This window comes from Archocentrus centrarchus, chromosome 24, assembly GCF_007364275.1.
Source record: "Archocentrus centrarchus isolate MPI-CPG fArcCen1 chromosome 24, fArcCen1, whole genome shotgun sequence".
Taxonomy (NCBI): domain Eukaryota; kingdom Metazoa; phylum Chordata; class Actinopteri; order Cichliformes; family Cichlidae; genus Archocentrus; species Archocentrus centrarchus.
This window is the reverse complement of record NC_044369.1, coordinates 9,497,745-9,519,201: the sequence shown is the minus strand read 5'-3', so window position 1 is coordinate 9,519,201 and position 21,457 is coordinate 9,497,745. Positions and strand designations below refer to the sequence as shown.

At 41.1% G+C, this 21,457-nt stretch overlaps 2 protein-coding genes across 2 annotated transcripts in view; both read right to left on the bottom strand.

Moving 5' to 3' along the window:
- Positions 1–4,898: 4,898 nt before the first annotated feature.
- On the bottom strand, positions 4,899–11,498 carry srsf5b (serine and arginine rich splicing factor 5b). Its single transcript, XM_030721130.1, has 8 exons — positions 11,363–11,498; positions 11,015–11,162; positions 8,606–8,676; positions 8,384–8,500; positions 7,934–8,006; positions 6,579–6,652; positions 6,381–6,488; positions 4,899–6,142 (listed from the first exon to the last, which is right to left on the bottom strand). The coding sequence occupies exons 2-8, from the start codon at positions 11,138–11,140 to the stop codon at positions 5,827–5,829; spliced, it is 885 nt and encodes a 294-aa protein (XP_030576990.1). The 5' UTR covers positions 11,141–11,162; positions 11,363–11,498; the 3' UTR covers positions 4,899–5,826.
- Positions 11,499–14,732: 3,234 nt separating this feature from the next.
- Positions 14,733–21,457, bottom strand: part of susd6 (sushi domain containing 6) — a 30,042-nt gene continuing 23,317 nt past the window's right edge. The window contains 6 exon segments of the mRNA XM_030721627.1: positions 14,733–14,928; positions 15,456–15,934; positions 16,813–16,951; positions 17,078–17,272; positions 17,863–17,977; positions 17,979–18,061. Coding sequence (XP_030577487.1) covers positions 14,903–14,928; positions 15,456–15,934; positions 16,813–16,951; positions 17,078–17,272; positions 17,863–17,977; positions 17,979–18,061 — 1,037 coding nt within the window. The 3' untranslated portion in view covers positions 14,733–14,902.

Genomic DNA, 21,457 nt, shown 5'->3' with positions numbered 1-21,457 from the left:
CTCCAAGGAGGCTGGGTACTCTGAACTTTCATTTGGTGAATAAGCACAGCCTGGCCCAAAGGCACAGGGAAACAGCTCTCTCGTCCACTGGTAAAAACTCCAAGGTACAAGCAACAAGCCCGAGAGGATACAAGGATACCCACCCCAGGTGGCTGCCTTACACCGAGGGCAACTACAGACTGGAACAGTGAGCCCCCTCTCCAGGAGAGGCCATGCGTTGAAGCCATGCACTGAAGTAGCCGGTATCTTTCAACCGCACACACTAGCTCAGGCTCCTTCCATGCCAGAGAGGTAACATTCCATGTCCCAATTGCCAGCCTTGATAGCCGCGGATTGGTCCACCAGGGCCTCTGCCTTTAATAATAATAATAATAATAATAATAATAATAATAATAACTTTTATTTGTAAGCGCCTTTCATGACACCCAAGGACACTTTACAGGGTTAAAACAAAAAATCACATAAAGCACAAACAGAAACTAAAATGACCAAAGGAACTAAAGCGAGTATGCAATCTTGAACAGGTAAGTTATGAGTTGTGATTTGAAAACTTGAAGAGAGTCAATATTGCAAAGGTCTGGTGGGAGAGAGTTCCACAGCTGGGGAGCAGAGCGGTAGAAAGCTCTGTTCCCCGTGGTACTGAGGCAGGCAGAGGACATAGTAAGGCGGATAGAGGAGGAAGACCGGAGGGCGCAGGAGGTGGAGGTGATCTGAAGAAGTTCAGCTAGACACCGGCTATCGGTTATGGCACCTTCTGTGGATAGAATCACCATCTTAACACTTAATATTGCATTTATATAAAGTTTTAGAAAACTCTCTATTATTATGAATGAAAACTTATAACAAGGTTAATAAGAATGTTCTTATGATGCATGATATAGGTATAGGTATAATCCTTTTATCATAATCGTTGAAATTACACATGCTGTGTGGACAAAAGTACTGGACCACTTACAGAAGCTGTTGGAAACCCATGCCACGAGGCTCCCAGTACACAGTTTCCAAGCTGATGTTAATGCCAGAGCAGGTTTGGAACTCTGCAGTTATTGAGTCAGTAGAGTGTTGGCAATTTTTACACATTAGGCATCTCAACACACCTCCACTTTGCAACAATACAACTTGAGAGTCGATCGTGGGAGGGGAGAAATTTCATAAACTTGTTGCAATGGTTACACCTCTGCATTTAATAATTAGTTATTATTCATTTCTGGCTCTCTTCCACAGCATGTGTTTCATCCTGTCTCCCTCCCCTCATCCCTCAACCGGTTGCAGCAGATGGCTGCTTCTCCCTGAGCCTTTTTACACCAGTGGTTTCTTCCTGTTAAAAGGGAGTTTTTTTTCTTCCCACTGTTGCCAATAAGTGTCCGTTTTGATTATTGAATTTTCTCAAGCACCCTGAAGTGACTGTTGTGATTTAGCACTACAAATACAAATAACACTGAATTGAACTGAACTGAATTGAATGGTGTAGTACCACACTTGATGATACATTTTTTCACAAGGGTTTGTAAAGACTGCATGGCTAGGTGCTTGGTTTCATGCACCTATTGCAATGGGACTGAAAACACCTGAATTGAGAATGCGTCACAGCACAGAGACGACTCTTTTACGAGTTTATAACGATCTGCTTTTAACTGTGGACTCTGGTAGTCCTGCAGTTTTAGTACTTCTAGATCTGTCAGCTGCCTTTGACACTGTGGACCACGAGATCCTTCTATCCCGCCTAGAACATGAAATTGGCATTAAAGGCACGGTTCTGACTTGGTTCAGATCTTATCTTACTGATAGAAGTTTCTCTGTCCATCTAGGAGACTGTTTTTCTACCACAGCAAAGCTTTCTTGTGGAGTGCCTCAGGGGTCCATTCTGGGCCCAATTCTTTTCTCATTGTATATGTTGCCTCTAGGGTCGATTTTTAGGAAACATAATATTTGTTTCCACTGTTTTGCTGACGACATCCAGGTGTATATGCCCATCAAACTGAACAGCAGAGATCCATGGGAACCCCTGCTGAACTGTCTAAGTGACATCAAGTCCTGGATGAGAAACAATTTCCTAAATCTTAATGAAAGCAAAACCGAGGTCCTATGCTTTGGTAAATTTGACCCCTCAAGCTACTCCTCTGGCACTCCGAGTCATTTGGCTCCTCACTGTCATGATGCTGTGAAAAATCTGGGTGTCATTTTAGATAGTAGTTTTAAAATGGAGAAGCAAGTAAGTGCTGTTACCAAAATCAGTTTTTACCAACTCAGAGTTATTGCCAAGGTAAAACCTTATCTCCCACAGCAGGACCTGGAAAAGTTATTCATGCTTTTATTACTTCCCGCCTGGACTACTGTAATTCTCTGTACTTTGGCATAGATCAATCATCTGTGCGCCGCCTGCAGGTAGTCCAGAATGTGGCAGCTCGTCTTTTAACCGGTTTAAAAAAGCATGAACACATTACCCCCAGTCCTGTCATCCCTTCACTGGCTCCCTGTCCGTTTTAGAATCGATTTTAAGATTTTATTGCTTACTTTTAAAGCCTTAAACGGACTGGCACCTTTGTATCTGTCTGAGCTGCTTCACTGTCACACCCCTGTAAGAGCTCTGAGGTCATCGAACCAGCTGCTCTTACAGAGGCCTAAAACTAGACTAAAACAGAGAGGTGATCGAGCTTTTGCAGCAGCAGCACCAAAGCTATGGAATGATCTACCTCTCCATATCCGCACAGCTCAGACGATACACACATTTAAATCTCTATTAAAAACACATTTCTTTTCCTTGGCATTTGGCTGCAGTGCTACCTCCTTTTAGATGATTGTTTTATGGTATTTTATGGTACTTGTTTTAAACGTTTTAATTTTTAATTTTCTTATGTTATTTATTGTTCTTAATGTTTTTATTTATTTATTTTTATTTTATTATTTTATTTATTTATTTATATATTTTTATTTTTATTTAGTATAGTCCTTGGGGTTACAGATCTTGTACAGCACTTTGGTCAACGTCGTTGTTTTAAATGTGCTTTATAAATAAACTTGACTTGACTTGACTTGAATTCAAAGATTAAGATGTGTGGCCCGATACTTTTGTCCATATGATGCATTTCCTATGTTTGCTGTTTATAACAAATGGCGATAGATATTAGACCCTTATGTCTGAAAAGTACATTTATGCGCAGGGTAGTTACAAATAGACCCACAGGAACAGTGTATCACAAAGTCTTAAGAGGAACATTTGGCCTAAAAAAGCATGTTAGGGTGGTTGAGCCTCAATTTCAGGTTAAAACACCCTCTGAAAAAAATGTTTTATCACAAAGATTTGGCTCCATAAATTTATGGAAATATGTCAAATGTTGGATCGTTAAAGCTTTAATGTTGCCACCAATTTATGACCTTGTCCTGGTAAAACACTGAAACAAAGACTTTTCTTTTGACCTTAAAAAAGCATTTTGTTCCATTAAATCCATGAAGGCAGTCATGGCCAAATGTTTTGAGAAACATTTTGAGAAAGAACACAAGTACTGGTTTTCACAAAGTTTGCTGCTTCAGTTTTTATGATGGCAATTTGCATATACTCCAGAATTTTATGAAGAGTGATCAGATGAATTGCAAATTGCAAAGTCCATCATTGAATTGCAAAGTTGCTCTTTGTCATGAAAATGGACGAAATCCAAAAAAACAAAAAATTTCCACTTCATTTCAGCGCTGCCACAAAAGTACCTGCTGGGCAGAATTGCCCAAGGGTCTGTAGTTGCCTAGGTGTATGCATGCACAGGCCCCTGGGCATTTGCCCAGTAAGTATTAACACAGGTGAGTGTTGACAGGGACAAGGCTAGAGATCATTCTGACATGAGTTCAAATAGCAGATTGGATGCTTTAAATGGAGGGTGGTTCTTGAAATCACTGTTCTTCCTCATTTTGCCACAAGAAATGCTTCACGGGCATGGCTGTTGCTGCTAATAGAATTGCACCTAAATCAACAATATAAAGGATCATCAAGAACTTCAATGAGGGGTTCAATTATTGTGAAAAAAGGGAAAGAACAGGAAAAGGAAGGCCCAACACTGCAAATATTGACTCTTTGCATAAACTTAATCTAATTATCAGTAAAACCCTTTGAAACTTGTGCAATGCTTGTCGTCATACTTCAGTACACCAGAGAAACATTTGACAAAAAGATCTAAAAACACGGAAGCAGCAAACTTTGTGGAAACCTTGTAATTTTTTTTTACTTTTGGTCACAAGTGGTGCAAAAGGGAGAAAATTACGAACAATAAAAGCTGTGAAACCTCACAGCTGCGTTGCCTCGTGTTGGGTTGTTCTTGATTAAAAGATTACTCAACTTTTAAATAGTTTTGTTTTCACCCATTTTAATGCACAGTTTTAAAATTTGGTGACACTCATATTAGCCATCTGGGGATTTCAGAAGCTACAAGAAGGTTTTACAAGGTTTATTAGGACCGGCAGTGCATTTCCTGCTTGCATGTTAAAAATCGTCTAGACTCAAAACACCAGTGAGGAACAGCATGAACTAAATAATAACCAGACCATAGGATTTCATATTTAACCACAGGTTTCAAAATTTTTGTGCCAGATCTTGGTGTTTGTAATGTATCTACCTGTCTGACCCATAGAGACTTACCAGCATGTGGTCACTGGAGAAGACCCAACAGAGACTACTGTGTGACAATCACCTCCCCTAATATTTTTCTATTAATGTGAATTATCAGGCTCTAGATGGGAGTCCAAAAAAAAAAAAAAAAAAAAAAAAAAAAAGCCTACAGCTGACTAAAAGACAAAAATGAAAAAGGATGTCCTACTGTAAGGCAGACATTTGATTATTTTAGTATACTGAAAAATGTAGATGCATTTGTAACTTTAGTTATAAAGCACTAATACAGAAAAAAAAAATCCAGTTTTAATTAAAATTCTTTTATTGGTTGTCTATTGTCTTTCTACACCATACAAACACCCATCATAGTTTTCACTGAAAATAAAATCCTCATGTACAAAAATGTATTTCTCCAAACTCGTCCACAGTATCAACAAGTATCATTGGATAACATTTAATCAAAAGTCTGCAACCTGTACACAAACCCTAAATAAAAACAATTACAATGCTAAAAGAAACTGAACTCTGTAAGCAAAACCACTGTAAAAGTAAATGTTGACTTTATCCTTGAGTTTTTTTAATAAGAAAGTCACTGCAAGAAAATGTGGGGTACATGAAATAAATTTACTATGCAGCTTTTTAACTGATGGACCAGTGTGCTTAATTATACACAACTGTTTTGATAGAGGGGCTGCCAGTGGTATTTATACCGGTGTTTTAAGCACAAACAGGTAAAAAAACAAAAACAAAACTTGAACAAAAGCACATGCAAGCATCAGAAGTTATACAGCAGCAGCTGCAGGGATCAAAAAACGTGAGCAACAAGGACAAAATGTTTTTTCTCCTCAAATTCTGCCAATAACGAGCAAAGGTATCACAAAAAGATTAAGTAGTGACTTATTAATAGCATCATAGAGTTGCTGAAAAACAGAATCCCTGTTCAGAGTTTTTTTTATAGTTGAGAGATTCATTTAACTGATGCGGACGCTGGTTCACTCGGGTATTTATTCTGTTTAAGATGACTCTGGATGTTCATAACGCGTCTGTGTAAATGTGAGAAAATGAGGGGATAGTCACGTGAAAAGTCCAGACAAGAGAAAGCAAACTTTACTCCCAGAAAACTCTTTCAAAGAGAGTTCACAGGAGCTCCAGTGTGACAAATCCTCCGAGCTGATTCTACTGATGACAGAAGACGCTTCTTCTGTTGACTCCTGATAAATTACACCCAGCGTTTAGCGCTGACTGTCGGTAGAAGGAGAACGAGAGCGGGAGCGTGATCGCGAGCGGGAACGGGAGGCAGAGGCTCTCTGAGCAGGCGCAGGGGAGGGTGGGGTGGCCGACTTGCTCATCTTGGAGGAGCGCTTGGCGGGCTCCTTGGATTTGGAGGTTGGGGAGGAGGTACCGCCGGCAGGTGAGCCACTACGGGAGCGGGAGCGGTTGTGGGCTTTGGCAGGGCTGCGGGAGCGTCTGGGGGAGCGAGATGCAGAGCGACCACGGGAGCGGGACCGCGAACGAGAAGAGCTCTCAGACCGCGAGCGACTTCTTGACCTAAGGAAAAAAAACAAACAAAAAAAAGAATAAGAAGAGAAAGAAAAGGAACGATTAAAACAGCTTCATTCCAATATTCAAAAGAGAGCTGACTTGATTAGATATAAGAAATTACGAACAGTTTTGCTGATTTTTTTTATTTTATAAAAAAAAATGGGCAAAAAGCGAGTGCATCAACCAAAAACCAGCTGACATCATTCATATGTTATTTGAAGTGAACAACTTTCCACAAACATACCTCTTCTTGGCAGCTTCAATGAGCTTGATTTTCCTGCCATTGATTTCCTTTCCAGACAGTTTGTCAAGTGCATTTTTCAGGTCACTGTGAGAGGCAAACTCAACCACCCTGAAAACAACAAGACACATTATTAGTCCTTTTGTTATAAACTGACAGTAATTTTTTCCTAACAGATTATTTGCCAGCTAGTGGTCTCACCCTTCGTTGAGCTTGGGCCGTTGTGCGTCTGCAAAAGTCACTTCTCCAGCTTGCCTCATGAAATCTTTCAGGTCCTACACATGCAAACTTTGGTCAGAAGCGGCTCAGAACACAAGCACAGGCTGAGACATAAACAGGACTGAAGAGAGATGGTTAGATTCTCTGAGAGGACTACACAGACTACTGCAGATAAGGAGAATGAGTCCAAAAACCTCAGTCTGTTCAACTTGCCGGTCTTTGAACAAAAAAAAAAAAAAAAAAAAAAAAGGTTTCACATTTGTTAATTTAGCTATGAGTAAGTTGTGACAGGCTGAGTACTTGCAACAGCTTTGAGGTCTTTGGACGCACTGCTCGTTAAAACTACAGAGAGATGAACACCATCTGCAAGAACTGCAGAGGCGCAGCCTGGGCAGCATCTGGCACTCAGAGCCCCATTTTCCTTGGGAAGGAGGGCACAGGGCTCCGCGCCGGGACAACCCCTGCCTCGGCACCCCACCTCAGTAAAGAGAGTGAACAGGGTGGAAGAGAGGAAACTACTACCTGAGAGCGAAACCCTTTGGGGTGGGCCGCAGGCTCTCCGAGCCCACCATAACCAGGAAAACAGAAGATTATATCCACGGGCACCTGGCAGGAATTCACACTCTCTCGCTCACGACGTGCGGGGACACCAGAGGGGGGAAGGGAGAGGGGGATATCGATCGAAGCCCCTCAAATTAATGAACCATCGATCAATACGCCACCACCATCACCATCGACTCTCGCTCTCTCCTCTGCTTTCTCTCTGCCAACTCTCTGTTTCCTCTCTCTCGCTCTCAACCACACATCAGGCGTTGCGAGCGAGCGAAGGGGGCCGCCAGCGCCTCTAGTGTGGAGCGAGCGCTCACATGACCAGCAGGCATCAACTAGGAGTAGGACAGACTGGCTGACACCACAGGCTCAACCCAGACAGAAGGACCCAGAAGGGGTTAACTCCACCATAAGCGAGCTCTTCCATATGACTGGCAAATAAAGGGGTGAAGAATTGGTTAAAAATTGAAAACAGGAATAAATTAAGTGTTTTGTTGCTGCTTCTGCTGCTTTTGCATCATTAATGAACTGCATGAGATGCAGATTAATCAGAGCAATGATTCTGAAGAGAACAACTTGAGTTTATTATCGTTACGCATTACCAGTTAAATCTGTTATTTGATTTCAGTAAGTGTGTTTATAGCAGCAATTCTAAAATTGAAATGTGTATTTTTGGAGGTAGACTGTTGGAGATAATATCTGATCTGTTGCAGCTTTTAGAGGCTTGTCATTTTTTTTTGTTTGTTTTTTGTTTTGTTTTTTTAAAAGAAGCATTGCGCAATACTAACCTGCCAGCTGACACGAGAGGACAAGTTCTCCACAATCAGGCGGTTCTCAGTGCGCATTGGAGGAGGATTTCGACTGGAAAAAGAAGGAAATAAAGAACCAAGTGATGACTAACACTGTAAAACTGATACAGACTTTAGCCTACAGTCTAAGAACTCTCATTAGCAAACTGTCATTACAAGGCTAACTCATGTTAAAGAGCTTTCCACTACAGTGAACACAGGACTTGTGTTGCATCTTAATCGTGATGCTGAACATTTCCAGCTCACATGCCGTTAAATTGCCTGCAATAATCTGACGACTGACCTTTCACCAAATAACAGAGTGTGCTTGAAGAGGTCTTATTTGTATCCATTCTTCCTCACTTGAATGTAATTAAAGGGAACTCACATGGCATCTTAAAAAGGTGAAGTGTTACCGAATCAGAGCTGAGGTAGAGGAGAAAGCTTTACCTCCGGCTGTTCTGGGAGCCACGGCCATAGCGATCAGAGAAACGTCCCCCTCCACCGCCGCCGCCACCACGTCCGCGGCCACCACGCAGACGTACACGAGCATGCTCAATGGTTACCCTGATATCACAAGAGAAATGGTTTCCATTTTAAGTATTAAAACGATATTTTGTGAAGAAAAAGAATAGGAGAGGAGTCTTTTTCTTAGCAAAGGAAATTCCTTACCTTTCATTGCACAGCTCTTTTCCGTCAAGCTCATAAACGGCATCTTCAGCATCTCTGGGGTCGTCAAACTCCTGCGGACCAAGCACACAAACAAACACCTTTTACATCCACAGTTCATTCTTATCGCCAATAATGTGTCATTCACGGAGCATGAATATGAACAATATGGCAAGACACACATTGTTTGTTTAAAAAAAAAATGCACATAAGGAGCATAAGACTCCTGAGTCTGTTAATCAAACATTGTGTAGGTGCTTTAGTCCAGCCAGGTCTCAGCACATAAGACACACACAAAAGAGTCATCCATTTGTTTGTGGACACTGCTTGCTTTTTTTTTTTTTTTGCACTACTTTGAAACTAATTATATTTCAGCAGAAAGTGCATTTTGTGTCTGCAGCACATTTGTTGTCCAGACAATTCAGCTGGGACCTGTCACCGTGGCAACCAAGAAAACAGCTTGAAAACAAAACGAGGATGCAGCAATTATATTTTAACCCAATCCACGATGGCCGAAACCTAATACGTATGCTTTAATGTCGAAACTTTACCAAATCATTTAATGTAGAACTGAGCTTTTAATGCTAAAACAAGTCGTTTGTAGTGGTTATGAACAACATTTTAAATGAGTAATGTATTAAATATAACACAAAAATCTGCCACAGGTATGACTAACGTGGGTCTCTCGTGTGAGTGGCGAAATACTTCAATCTCCCACCACACCCCCTGCAGTGTTTGAACGTGGAGCTTTCTGCTCTTTCAAAGAGCGAAATGTCAATTCTGCATACGTGGACACAAATCAGCACATATGAGACTAGTCAGATGAAAAATTGGGTTCAGGGACACACGAGGACGGAAATTTGTAACTGTACTTAATTAGAGTATGTGACCATAGCATTTTTCAAGCAGAACAAACCAAGATTTTTTCAGTCAGTATTACTTTATTTGACAAATCTATGCATTTTCCTTCCACATCTGGCCGTTTCATAAGCAGAAATATTTGTTATGCTTGAATATAAGACACCAATCATCAAAAAGTTAAACTGCTTAATAAAGCTGGTGATTTTCCCTTGGCTTAGGCTAAAATTAATTAGTAATTGACTGAAAGGTTTCAGAATATTTAGGCAAACTAGATAAATGTGCAAAATTTCTTTATTGTAATTAATGAGTTGGCTCATCTCTGAGTGCACAGCATGTGGAAACTTGAAGACACCAGCAGCAGAAGCCCACTGGGTGTCAGTCCTGCCCGTTTTGCTCAGGCTCACCAAACGCGGACAAGAAAAGAGCGCAAAACATGAAAGTGTGGCTCCATCCTGCCTTGCGCCAACAGTTCTGGCTGCTGCTGGTGGTGTAATTGCGTGGGGGATATTTTCTTGAGCCCTTCTGTATCAATTCAGCATCAGTCTACATGTGTATTGTTGCTGAGCATGTCCATCCCTTAATGATGGCAGTGTACCCATCTTCCCATCTCCTGGCTGCTTCCAGCAGAATAACACACCATTATCAATCATCTCAAACTGGTTTCTTTAATATGACAGTGACTTCACTCAAATGACCTCCACAGCTGTCAGATCTCAATGCAATAGAGCACCGTCAAGATGTGGTGGAACAGTAAATTCTCTTTATGGATGTGCAGCTGACAAATCTGAAGCAACTGTGTGATGATGTCACAATATGGACCAAAAATCTCTGAGGAATGTTTCCAGCACCTTGTTGAAAATCTGCCATGAGGAATTCGGGCAGTTCTGAAGGCAAAAGTGGGTCCAACCTGGTACCAGCAAGGTGGAACCTTGTGTTCGGGTAAGCATACAGTGCAGTAAAAGCCTCAACAGAAATCTGTGTATTTTTTTCCCATCTCTGGCCACTTAAAAGGAAATTGTGTTTTATGCTTGAATAAACGAAATGCAGTCAGAAATAAACGGTTAAAATATATTTAGCGATTTTTTTTTTTTACAGTTCTGGCGGGTTTTTTTTATTGGATTAAGGTCAAATCCTCTTTTTGTGAGTGAGCGTGATGGGGGGGGGTTATGCAGGAAAAAAAAAAAAAGACAAAGTCCTTCTAGAAGCAAGTATGCGTTACACAAATGATCGTAAATGCCTTTAAGTCCAGTGGTCACCGAGAAATAAAACCGACAAAAAAAGCTTAAAGACCTAAGGTTAGAAAGGTTTTGTTTTAATAATCTGGTCTCGATTTTGCGCCCAATTTTCTGGTGGGTGTGTCAGCAAACAAGCGGTAGGCCGCAAAATAATAAGAACATGACCAATCCTTTGGTAGCCTTCTAAAAATTACCACAACAGGGCTGTACAATACGGTATGGGGTAGATAACTGAATACAGAGCTGTGCATAGTATACTGAGCGCATTTAAATACCTTTAAACCATCCCGACCTACGTTCGCTCGGCGAGACTCACCACAAAGCCGAAGCCTCGCTTGAGGTCGATATCTCGGATGCGGCCGTATCCTTTGAAAAACCTCTCCACGTCCTTTTCTCTGGCTGAGGGGCTCAGCCGGCCGATAAAAATACGACATCCGCTCATGATGTTGGTCAGGTTTGACTAGCTACAAGCAGAAAACATATGTTAATTTTTTAAGGATTTAGCAATCAGGAACACAAATGACCTACTTCTGTGACTCGGCCTATGGGCCTCTTCGGCGACGGCTGAAAGCTAATGAATTACCCAGATACTGTAAAGTAACGACACCCGTCTATAATATTTATACAATATCACTATAATGAATTTCAAAACCTGTGTACGTACCTTTAAGAAAGCTACAGCCGCAGTTATTTTTACCGACTGACGACCACAAGCACCAACTCAAGAATAAAACAAAATGGAGCCTAAGCTGTTTCAGGGAGGGGAAACCGCTCGAAAACAAACCACGTGACCAGTGACGCAGGCTGACACTGCAGAAGTGAAGGGGAAGGTGAAATCACACTGCTGCAGTTTCTAAGTCTGGCCGCTAGGTGTCACTCAGCAACTATATAAAGAAAATATAACCCATTTTTCTCCTTTTTTGTGCTTCGTGTCTATCGTTTAATTAGGCTCAGTGGCGTAATACTAGCAGAGCAGCAGGACAAAGCATCATAACAATAAAACCGCAAGTTGACCCAGGAGGAATAATCTTTACACAATTCAAGCAGACAAAAAAGGTTATAAAAAGGTAATACGACAGCTTTAAATAAGGTTAAGCTACTCAGGAAGTCCAATCAACCACAGCAGGAAACGGAAATGCATCAAAACAAATCATGATAACCTTTGACCAAGAGTACATGTACTTTCAGTTTAGATTAATAAATGTTTAAGTTGTATTTCTGCATTGTTTGACGAGATGCAGTACCACCCAACACGGAGTTGCTGGATAATGCAAAAAAGATCAAATCAGTATTGAGAGATCATAATTATTTAACACTTACCGTGGATGTTAAACTTTAGAAAGAAGAAGCTTTTTTTTTTTTTTTTTTTAATTGTAATTCAACTGAAAAACTAAAAATTATCCTGCCACAGCCTGGGAATTGAATGGAGAGGCAGAAAAAAAGAGGAAAAACTGGAATTTCATCTTGATTATCTTGTCTTAATAATTGCAGGAAGTGGGAATTGTACTAAAAGATTAGCCTTTTAAAAAATATCAGATGGTTCTAGGAAGTCTGCTTGTGCATTTCTTTTTAACTGGAGCTGGCCATCCATGTGCAAAACAAGATTCAGGTCTTCCATTTTCCAGTCCAAAGGAAAATGAATCATGTTCCGAGTAACACAAGCGGATACACATTGCACTGGAAATGTCTTGACACGACATTGTGATCGATATTTTCCTGGAAGCACGCAAACTCAGTAAAAGTAGGAAGACCATGTGACATGGACATGAAAAACAGACGCGTTCCACATTCAAAAGAAAGCTTTAATTAGAAAGTTATATACACACTGTAAAATTAAATTAAACTTTATACAAATATTAAATTACTATCTTCACACCCACTGCCATGTACAGAGAAAAAAAACCAAAGCTGAAAGCATTGAAAAAAAATATATCCAGATGTTTTTTTAAACTGGGAAGCAACACCGTACAACAGTGCTTCTGAATGCAAATGATTTCAATTTTTGCCCCATTCCCATTATTTTTTAATGCCTTGTAACAAAAAGAGAAAGCCAAGGGCAAATAGGTGCTTACAGGTTCACCATCATCACCATCATCATCATCATCATCACAGTAGCTGGAAAAGCTAGGGGAGGAGAGAGAGAAGGATGGACATTCATTTAGTCGTGTCCACAGCAAACGTAAACTCACTGATACATATACAAAGACAGTTTTATGCATAGAATAGAAAAGAATAGAGTAAGGCCATTGGGAAAACAGAACATGTTGCAGTATTGTGACTCAACCAATGTGGAGGCTTAAGATTATACATCCCAAAAAAAAAAAGAGAAAGAAAGAAAATGTACAAGTCTAAGGCAACATATTTTTGCATTAATAATGTAGCCATTGACATCACAGACAAATGCCAAATAAAATAAAACCGAGAACAAAAATTCAGACAGGTCGCTGTGTTGTTGTTGTTGTTGTTGTTGTTTTTTTCCTTCCAGGCAGTTAAGCTTATAAAGTAGCTCTCAGGATCCATCCGAGTCATGCTGTTGTCAGGGTGACCAGCTCAACCCCCTAAGCTTTTCAAGTGGCAACAAAAACAGAGGATGACTTCTCACAGAATGACAAGATTCTCTCTTAAACTTGCACTTGGCATTCAAAGGGTGACTGAGTACATGTGACAGGGTGCTGTATATATATATTTATAACAAAACTCTTATTTATTTCACTGCAACCAGTTGCAGTTTGTGTCAATAATGCACAAAAGTGGAGAGTCTTCAGTTCAGTGTGAAGATGGGCATGAGCCAGTTCCTCTAAGGAGACTCGTGTTTTACAGCAATTCAACAGAACATAATAACTATTCTAGCTTGAGAGCGGGTGAATAATACGCACATTGTGTTGTGGACTTGACGCCTGAAGTGACGCTGGTTTGTTCATGTGACTTATTTAATGCTGGGAGGGACGCTTTCCTATGGTGACTGACAGGGACACTGTGAAGCCAGCCTCGGCTCAGAAGAGAGGCGAATCAGGAAATGGCTGTATCGAAGCCTAACCATATGAGGACATGTCCTCTCCTGCCTCACTGGCTCATAAACATGCACGCATACACGCACACACACGCACGCACTCCGATTGAGCAATGTAAAGCAAACCAGGCCTCACGCCACGCAATAAATACAATGGGAAGAAATTAAATTTCACTCATGCCCAAACACCTTGTTCATCAACAACTCACTCTTAAGCTTAGTTAAAATGTGGCATTTTGTTTCTCTTTCCCTATACAGGTAAGATGTGTAGCGCAGTCCTGGATCCAAAACACAAATTAATCCCACTCATGCAACAGAAGGAGCAGCTTCCAGATGTCGGGTGCAGCTAGCAACAGAAAAAAAAAAAAAAAAAAAGAAAAAGAAAAAAGAAAGAAGCAGGTCTTTTTATAGTTATGATTTGGTACGGCCTGCTTTTAGGTTTGGTGAAGTGGTTGTCACTCCTACTTATCCACATGTTAGACGCCAACCGGATGCACAGATAAGCACGAGACAGTCAGAAGAGGCTTCATGCTTCATTCAGAGTGGGCTGCCGTGCTGTGACAGCAAATAACTGAAAACTGCATGCAGCATTCACAAGGAACTCAGGCGTCACTCACAACTTTTCAAGTATGGTGGGAAGACTGAGTGCCAACAGCATCAGGAGCGAAAATCACACCCTTTATTTTTTCATATCTGCGGTTGTCTCAGACTGAGCTGGCGTGTCTCGATTGTTGTAGCCTTCTCCGAAGAAGCCTCTTTTAGTAATGTTAATATAGGGAAATACATCTGGGCAGAGGCAAGTGTATGGTAATACAGAGCCTATAGTACACAATCTTGACTTAGGTATGTTTTTTTCATATACACAGGATCTACAGGATTTAAGTTGAGCTGGCACCACTCTGCTTGTCTGGCTCATCTTTAGTTTGATGCAGCAGGTGGGTCCTGTAGCGCTCCGTAATTGCTTACAGTGCAGTACTGGTATTGGTTGTTGGCTTTGCTCTGCATGTCTAGCAATGGCAGAAGAGGTTGCAATAGGGAAAGGGCATAGTTCTAGTCTTTTCTCTGCTGGCTGCAGTGGGGCAGGTGGGACGATTTGGGGGGAAGAAGGTTGACAGCCACAGTCAGTTCTGGCCAGCAGCGAGAGATAGGGAAAGAGATGCTCTGCTGCTGATGCTGATAGCAGGCCAGCAGGCTTCATGCTTCCTTCAACAGGGGAATATCTGCAGGAGAAGAGAAGAATCATATGAGCATATGAGAACAATCTCTAAAGGGTCATTCTTAGTGCAGCACTCAACCCACCACACCTACAACACATTACATCAAACTTTACATCAATGTTTATTCATTTGTAGTTTTTGGTCTTGTCTACTCTTGTCCCTGCTGTGAACTGTACATGTTCTATCAAAAATAAAAGCCAAGGATGTATTAGACAGGTGTCAATGCTGGATATTTTTTAATGCTATCCTCCACAAAAAAATTGTTAGTTCAAAATGATTCTGTTATTTGAATTTACAAATTTAATCCAATGCAGACATTGTGAGTTTTAATCTAAAATGCTACTCCGTCTTTCTTCAGATTCTTTAGATATAACTGAGTCTATAGAATACATGGACTATATTTTCTATTCACTCTTCTTCTCTTCACTAGCTACTAGTGTGAATGATTTTGTGTGTCTTGTTATTACAGTTAGACTAATGCAGCGACAACTTAAAAAGCTGAGGAAAAAGTGTGGACTGCTTTGTCTTACCATCACAAAAATCATCCGCTGAGGTGACAGAAAGCAGGCTGTGCTGGTCGCTGCTCTCAGAGTCTCTACGGAGAGGTAGGGGACCTGCGCATGCACCCCCAGGGTGCTCTCTAGCCCATGATGATGAAGAGGAGGAGGAGGAGGAGGGGGCCTGGTGAACCAGTACCGTCTCTGCATGACGGCGGGAGGAGAAGGATGAGGAGGAGGAGGTGGATGGGAGGCAGAAGTCTAAGTCTCTGTGGTGGCGGGTTCTCCCAGAACTATGACCTCCTGTGGCCCCCTGAGGAAGCCCTTCAGAGAGCACGATTGGAACTCGAGACTCTGGAGGAGCTGGAGGCGGTGGCGAAGAAGGAGGAGGAGGACCAGAATCACCACACGGTCCACTGCTTCCATATACTGCCTCCTCATAGGAGGGCAATGTCACCTGGACGCCCTCTACCATGATGGAGCTGGCTTGGCCTGACACTCCTTGCTCCCTCCTGATTAACAAACATGAAGAAAGAATGAAAAGTGTGGACAAGGTGGATCACAAAACCAGCTCCACGTACAAGCAGAAAGTCATGTGTGTTACACGCTGCAGCAGAACTTCTAAGGTAATTAGTGGTGGCTGTACAATCTCTTTATAGCAGGCTACACTGAACCCTCAAGGCTACTACACAATCAGGAAGAGTGCCAATAACCATTAGATCAAACCCTGCTGTCCTTTTTAATCACAGAGCCAGAGCACAGCCAGTTAATGGCTGTGATGACATTAACTAATTTCATATGTTAAGTTTCATTTCTAAGGAATTCAAGAAATGCCAACCTGCACAACTAGTCAAACATGAACAACTTTGTATGACTTGAACCAACCAAAATTCTGAATGATGGGTGTGTCCAGAGAAAGATTGAGTTCATTTATGACACAGTGAGAGGTAAAGCTTTCAAACATTTCTGTGTAAGAGGCGAAGATTGAAATGATATATAACAAATACCATATAAATACCAAAACATAAACATGACCACATGAAGGCTGAAAGGTGTGGATCAGGCCGAAAAATGTGACAAAACCTAAGGGCCAAGTAATCACACTTTATTGACCTATTTTATTGATGTTTTCTGAGGAAGAGGAGCAGCTTTCCTGTAACCAGCTTTAGACTGGTGTCCACTAAGAAGAGATGAGTGAGGAAGTTTTGCAACAAGGGTAAAAACACTAAGAAAATACCATGTGAAATGTTACATAAGGTCCTAAATTTTATTGAGAAATTACACGATTGCACAGGAGTGGAGTTTTTATTATCAGCAACACTAGCAACAAATTTTTTATTGTGACGTATTTGGCGTATGGTTGGCGTGAGACAAAGTTTATGTGTCTTACCTGCTGTGATGGAAGGACTTGAGCTTTGGTTGTACAAGAACAAACAGCACCACTAAAAGCAGGATGAATGCCACAGAACTGGCTGTGGATATCACAATAGGCAGAGCAGGTGTGCCCAGCGGCGAACTCTGCTCCTTCTCTGAGGGCACAAAACAGGGCGTAGAGGAAGTGAGAATGTGATCTTCTGATTTTATCATATTTGCATCAGGTTGCGTGTGCTCATGAACAAAGACATAATACACAGAGGTTAGCAGAGATGGCAGACCTTCTGTGAGTCGGCAGCTAATCTGCATGGGGCGGTCCCACTCGCCGTTTCGGCAGGTGAGGAACTTGTACTCTGCTTTCAGAGCGTAACCCTCGTCACAGAAGTACTCGATGACGGTGCCTTCGATGAGAGGGCTGCAGTGAGTCGGGTGACAGCGGTAGCCCCCGTTCTCTGGTTCGGTAGGAGGTGAACATACTAGAGAGAGAGAGAGAGAGAGAGTGTTTGCAAAATGTGTTTGCTGTTATTTCTACCTGTGGACAGATTTCACTCCTCTGGCTTGAATGCTCCGAATTAAGCTGAAGTTTCCACAGAGGTGTGATACTTCAGATTTGGTGCAGTCATGTCTTATGTACACATGGTCAACCTCAGAAGGCATAAACGTTACCTTATTAGGCAGAGATTTAATAAATGTCTCACTCATGAAGTTACAAAAAACAAAAACAAACAAAAAACCCCCTGTAAAAAAAAAAAATGTATCCAAGGTGCAAGATACAAGTACAGTAATACTAATACCCATACACAGCTTAAAAATCCTCCAAGCCTATTACCATCTACGTACATACATACTGTAAAAACCTTTGCATCTTTTTATCAGTGTAAAGGAAACTAGAATAATTTGGACTTTGGACAAACAGTCTAGGCTTTCATATGAGCAACATCAGCTAAAAATGAGGAATCTGACCACAAAATAGACAGTAGCCTACTTCAAACTATATTAAAAGCACTAAATTACATTGCTTGTCTATTTTATCGCACATATGTTTGTAGTTCTGAGGCTTACTTACCGTTGTTTTTGATGCAGCGTGGCAGTTTTTGGGACCAGCTTCCAGAAGTGGTGCATACGATGGATGCGGATCCAGACTCTGCAATGTATCCAGAATTACAGCCATATACTAGCACGGGTACCAGGTGGGAAAGAGCCCCGGTTGGATTCGGTCTGGTTCAGCAGGTATCCGTGCTGCACACCAGGCGGCCGCATACAACCTGAAAATACAAAACCAAGTGAAGGGATAATTATTAACTGGCTGCTTAAAGACCTTGATGATGGAGAACTGCTTCTGAGGAGGATGTAAACAGGATCTGTAGCGTCTTCCCTTCACTTACATAAGGAAGTAGTGACTTCAGGCCAGCAGCCAATTTGGGCTCCTGATTCATATAAAGTGATTTTAAAATATGAAAGTAAACTAAGTGAAGCTGAGACAGGATGTACATCTTAATTATTAATTCACGCAGGGATTTCCAATGTACAGGCCTTACAAGAGGTGTCTGCCTGATATGCTGCCAGATTCTTTGAGGAATAGTGTACCAATACTGTGTCAAATTTATGCATTAAACAGTTTGTTTCTCTGACTCCACCAAACTTTAACAAGGAACCATTTTCCAGTGGTTAGCGGTAGATTAATGCTGCTGGAATATAGTGCTGTTCTTTCATTACTCTGACATAAACTGTAACCCGGTCTCGTCTGCAGGCAGCTGCCACCAGGTCAAACAACTTTTCAGAGGGAGCCTCTGTCAATTTGACAGGTTGAGCTTATAATTAAAGCTCAGTGGTATTGTTACTTGAAACTAGGCTGCGTCTTACAACAGCAAGAGAGAAGAACTGTATCAACATGACAAGCTAGCTGCATCTCAGAGAATACCTCAAAAGCCTACAGCGGATTAAAATGTCACAAGGAGCGTCACACAGATCTGATTTCTCTTGAATTTCGATCTATGTTCTCTTCAGAATTATCTGCTGCTCATTAAACCGTTTTCATCCCACACTAACATTGGTTCTATCTGTCTGGCAGAGAGACAGAGTCTTTAGCAAGGCTCATTTACTCTGTGCTAATGACAGACTTGAAGCTCTAAGGCAGCCAATAAACACAAGATGAGTCAGAAGACCTAAAGTTAATCGAGCTTTGATCCACCTTCCTGTGCTCCATATATTACACATACATACCGCAGTGACACGCCAACTGCTTGTGTCTGTGTGAGTGTTTAATCACAGTGTTAGAGTGAAGTATCAGAATTTGTGCTGCACTCCCACAGCCACGTTAATACACACAGACAACAGGAGCTGTTACTGGCGAGAGCAGAGCCCGCAAATCCGGCCGATCTGACATAACATTGCAGCACCTGTGTAAATTGAGACAGCAGGAGACTGACTTTACTTTCTTTAAGACTGACTGAAAAAAGTTCTGTAGAAATCACAGACATTTTTACTACCACTCATGTGGCCCATTTGTGAGGAGGTTGGGCTTGGCTTCTGTGAAAGCCAAGTATTTTTCCAATAAACACTTAAACCCCTTTGGGCAATCGTATACAAATTCATTTTGGTATCATAAATGAAAGATTTTTTTGTGTGTTTTTATCTGTACATCATCTCTGTTTGATTTATTAATTTGAATTATACACTGGCTTTTCTTACTAACAAGAAAAATTAAACACTCACAACAAAAACATTAATAATGCCATCAACGCTAATGACCATATGGCTCATTATTTAATCCCTGGTCCGAGTATTTATAAAATCATATTAGCCATGGTCTAATGCAGTGCTTTATCACTTGCTTGACATAAACAAACACACCAACACCGCAAACAGGCACTTTGTCTTGCCTCTTTGTGTGTGCGCGTGTGTAGAGATTGAAAGAGAGACTATTTCCACAGCAGTGCCTCGAACATCCTCTAATCTCCGGAGAGAAACGCCGCTCTAAGCTGGCAGCACAAGATTAAATGCAAACACTCTAAATGTGTGAGTGCCTACTTGTACACACACACACACACACACACACACACACACACACACACACACACACACACATAGAAACAAAGTCAACACCCAGAAACAAAGGTACACCCAGGGCTCTTGGGTGTGTGTGTTTGGGTGGAACAAAACATGCAGTTACCAAACATTATTGTAGGTATATTACAAAATTATAAATACAGTTTTAGATCTAAATCTGTACATAATGAGGCCAACATTTAATCCTTTTAAATTCTATACTTCCAAATCATACAAAATGAAATTTTATCAGGAGAAACTAACAAATATTTTTTGATCATGGATTAATCTCAAGATAACATTGTAATTATAACTATTTGGAACATAGCACACTGAAAAATGCTGATTAATTTCCCCAAAGCAACGACGATATCACCAGATTAGCAGTTACAGCCCAAAACCAAAGTTAAAGATGATGTAAGACAAAGAAATACACAAATGTTTCACATTTGGTTTTACTGAAACATCTCTTTTAGTTTTAATAAAATACATGCTTCATTTCCTTGATTGCTTAATTTTTAATCAAATGCTAATTAAGCTCTAGTTTTCTATAGTACACAGATTTAATACAGAACACGCATCTCACAAGAGATTACCTGTAATAACCAGACCTTTAAGATGAACTGGAGTTTCTTTACGAGAAATGCCAAGCTTTGTGTGTTAAAGCAGTAAAGTGTTTGCGCGTACACACACACACACACACACACACACACACACACACACACACACACACACACACACACACACACACACACACACACGCTTTCTCCTACACATACAAACACTGTCTGCACTCATTTCAGGATGCCATTTGACACCACGACTCAGTCCCTGAACTGCTTGTGGGTGATTAAAGGTCTTCTGAGTAGAGAACAGTAGTAATGGAGGTGGTAAGGTGATGAATTCATGACCCCGGGCCAGGAGGCAGCAGGGGACAAAAAAAAAGGGCCTTAGGGGGCATTTTAGGGCAACAGCCTTTAGCCACTGTTTTGATCTTTTGTGGTGCACTGCAAGGCAGACAATAGAAGTGCAGAAGACAGATGCGTGGTAATGGTATTCATCCTTTTGTTCTTTTGAATGGCTTCTTATCTGCAGGACTGCCTCAGAGATACAAATGCAAGGGCATATTAATGTAAGCTGAGTTAATGCTATTCTTAGACAAAGACAGATGAAAAAAACAAATCAAGCTGCATAGTGCCAACACCGTAAACCTAACTATAACAAAGGCTTCCTCCGCTCTCTCTTTATTCTATAGTAATGAGTTCAAACTGCACACTGTATGTAAATGTGCTGCTTGATAATAAAAATGAGAAGGAAAAACACAGAAGAAACCAGAGAATGAGAATAATCTGGCTTCATCTCAAATCTTCTCATCGTGTGCAACACTTCTGGGTGCAGAATGAGAAACTAGTAACTTTAAACAAAGTTACTGGCCTCTAGGTTTGTAAAAACATACATAAAAGTGCATTTAAGCAAATGCACTTTTATGTATGTTGTTAAGTCAACAAGGGTTATGTTTTTGGTACCCCCTGCATGATGATGGTGTTAGCTGACAAAGCACTAAGAAATGGTTCCAATGTCAGGCTTAACACAGTCAGGAGTACAATATTCAG

Excerpts from the sequence above, each read along its gene's own strand:
- srsf5b (XM_030721130.1), bottom strand. The coding sequence starts at position 11,140 with ATGAGCGGATGTCGTATTTTTATCGGCCGGCTGAGCCCCTCAGCCAGA. Across the intron at positions 8,501-8,605 it reads AAAGAGCTGTGCAATGAAAG|GGTAACCATTGAGCATGCTC; the intron begins GTAAGGAATTTC and ends TTGTGATATCAG. Across the intron at positions 6,489-6,578 it reads CGGCCCAAGCTCAACGAAGG|GGTGGTTGAGTTTGCCTCTC; the intron begins GTGAGACCACTA and ends TGTTGTTTTCAG.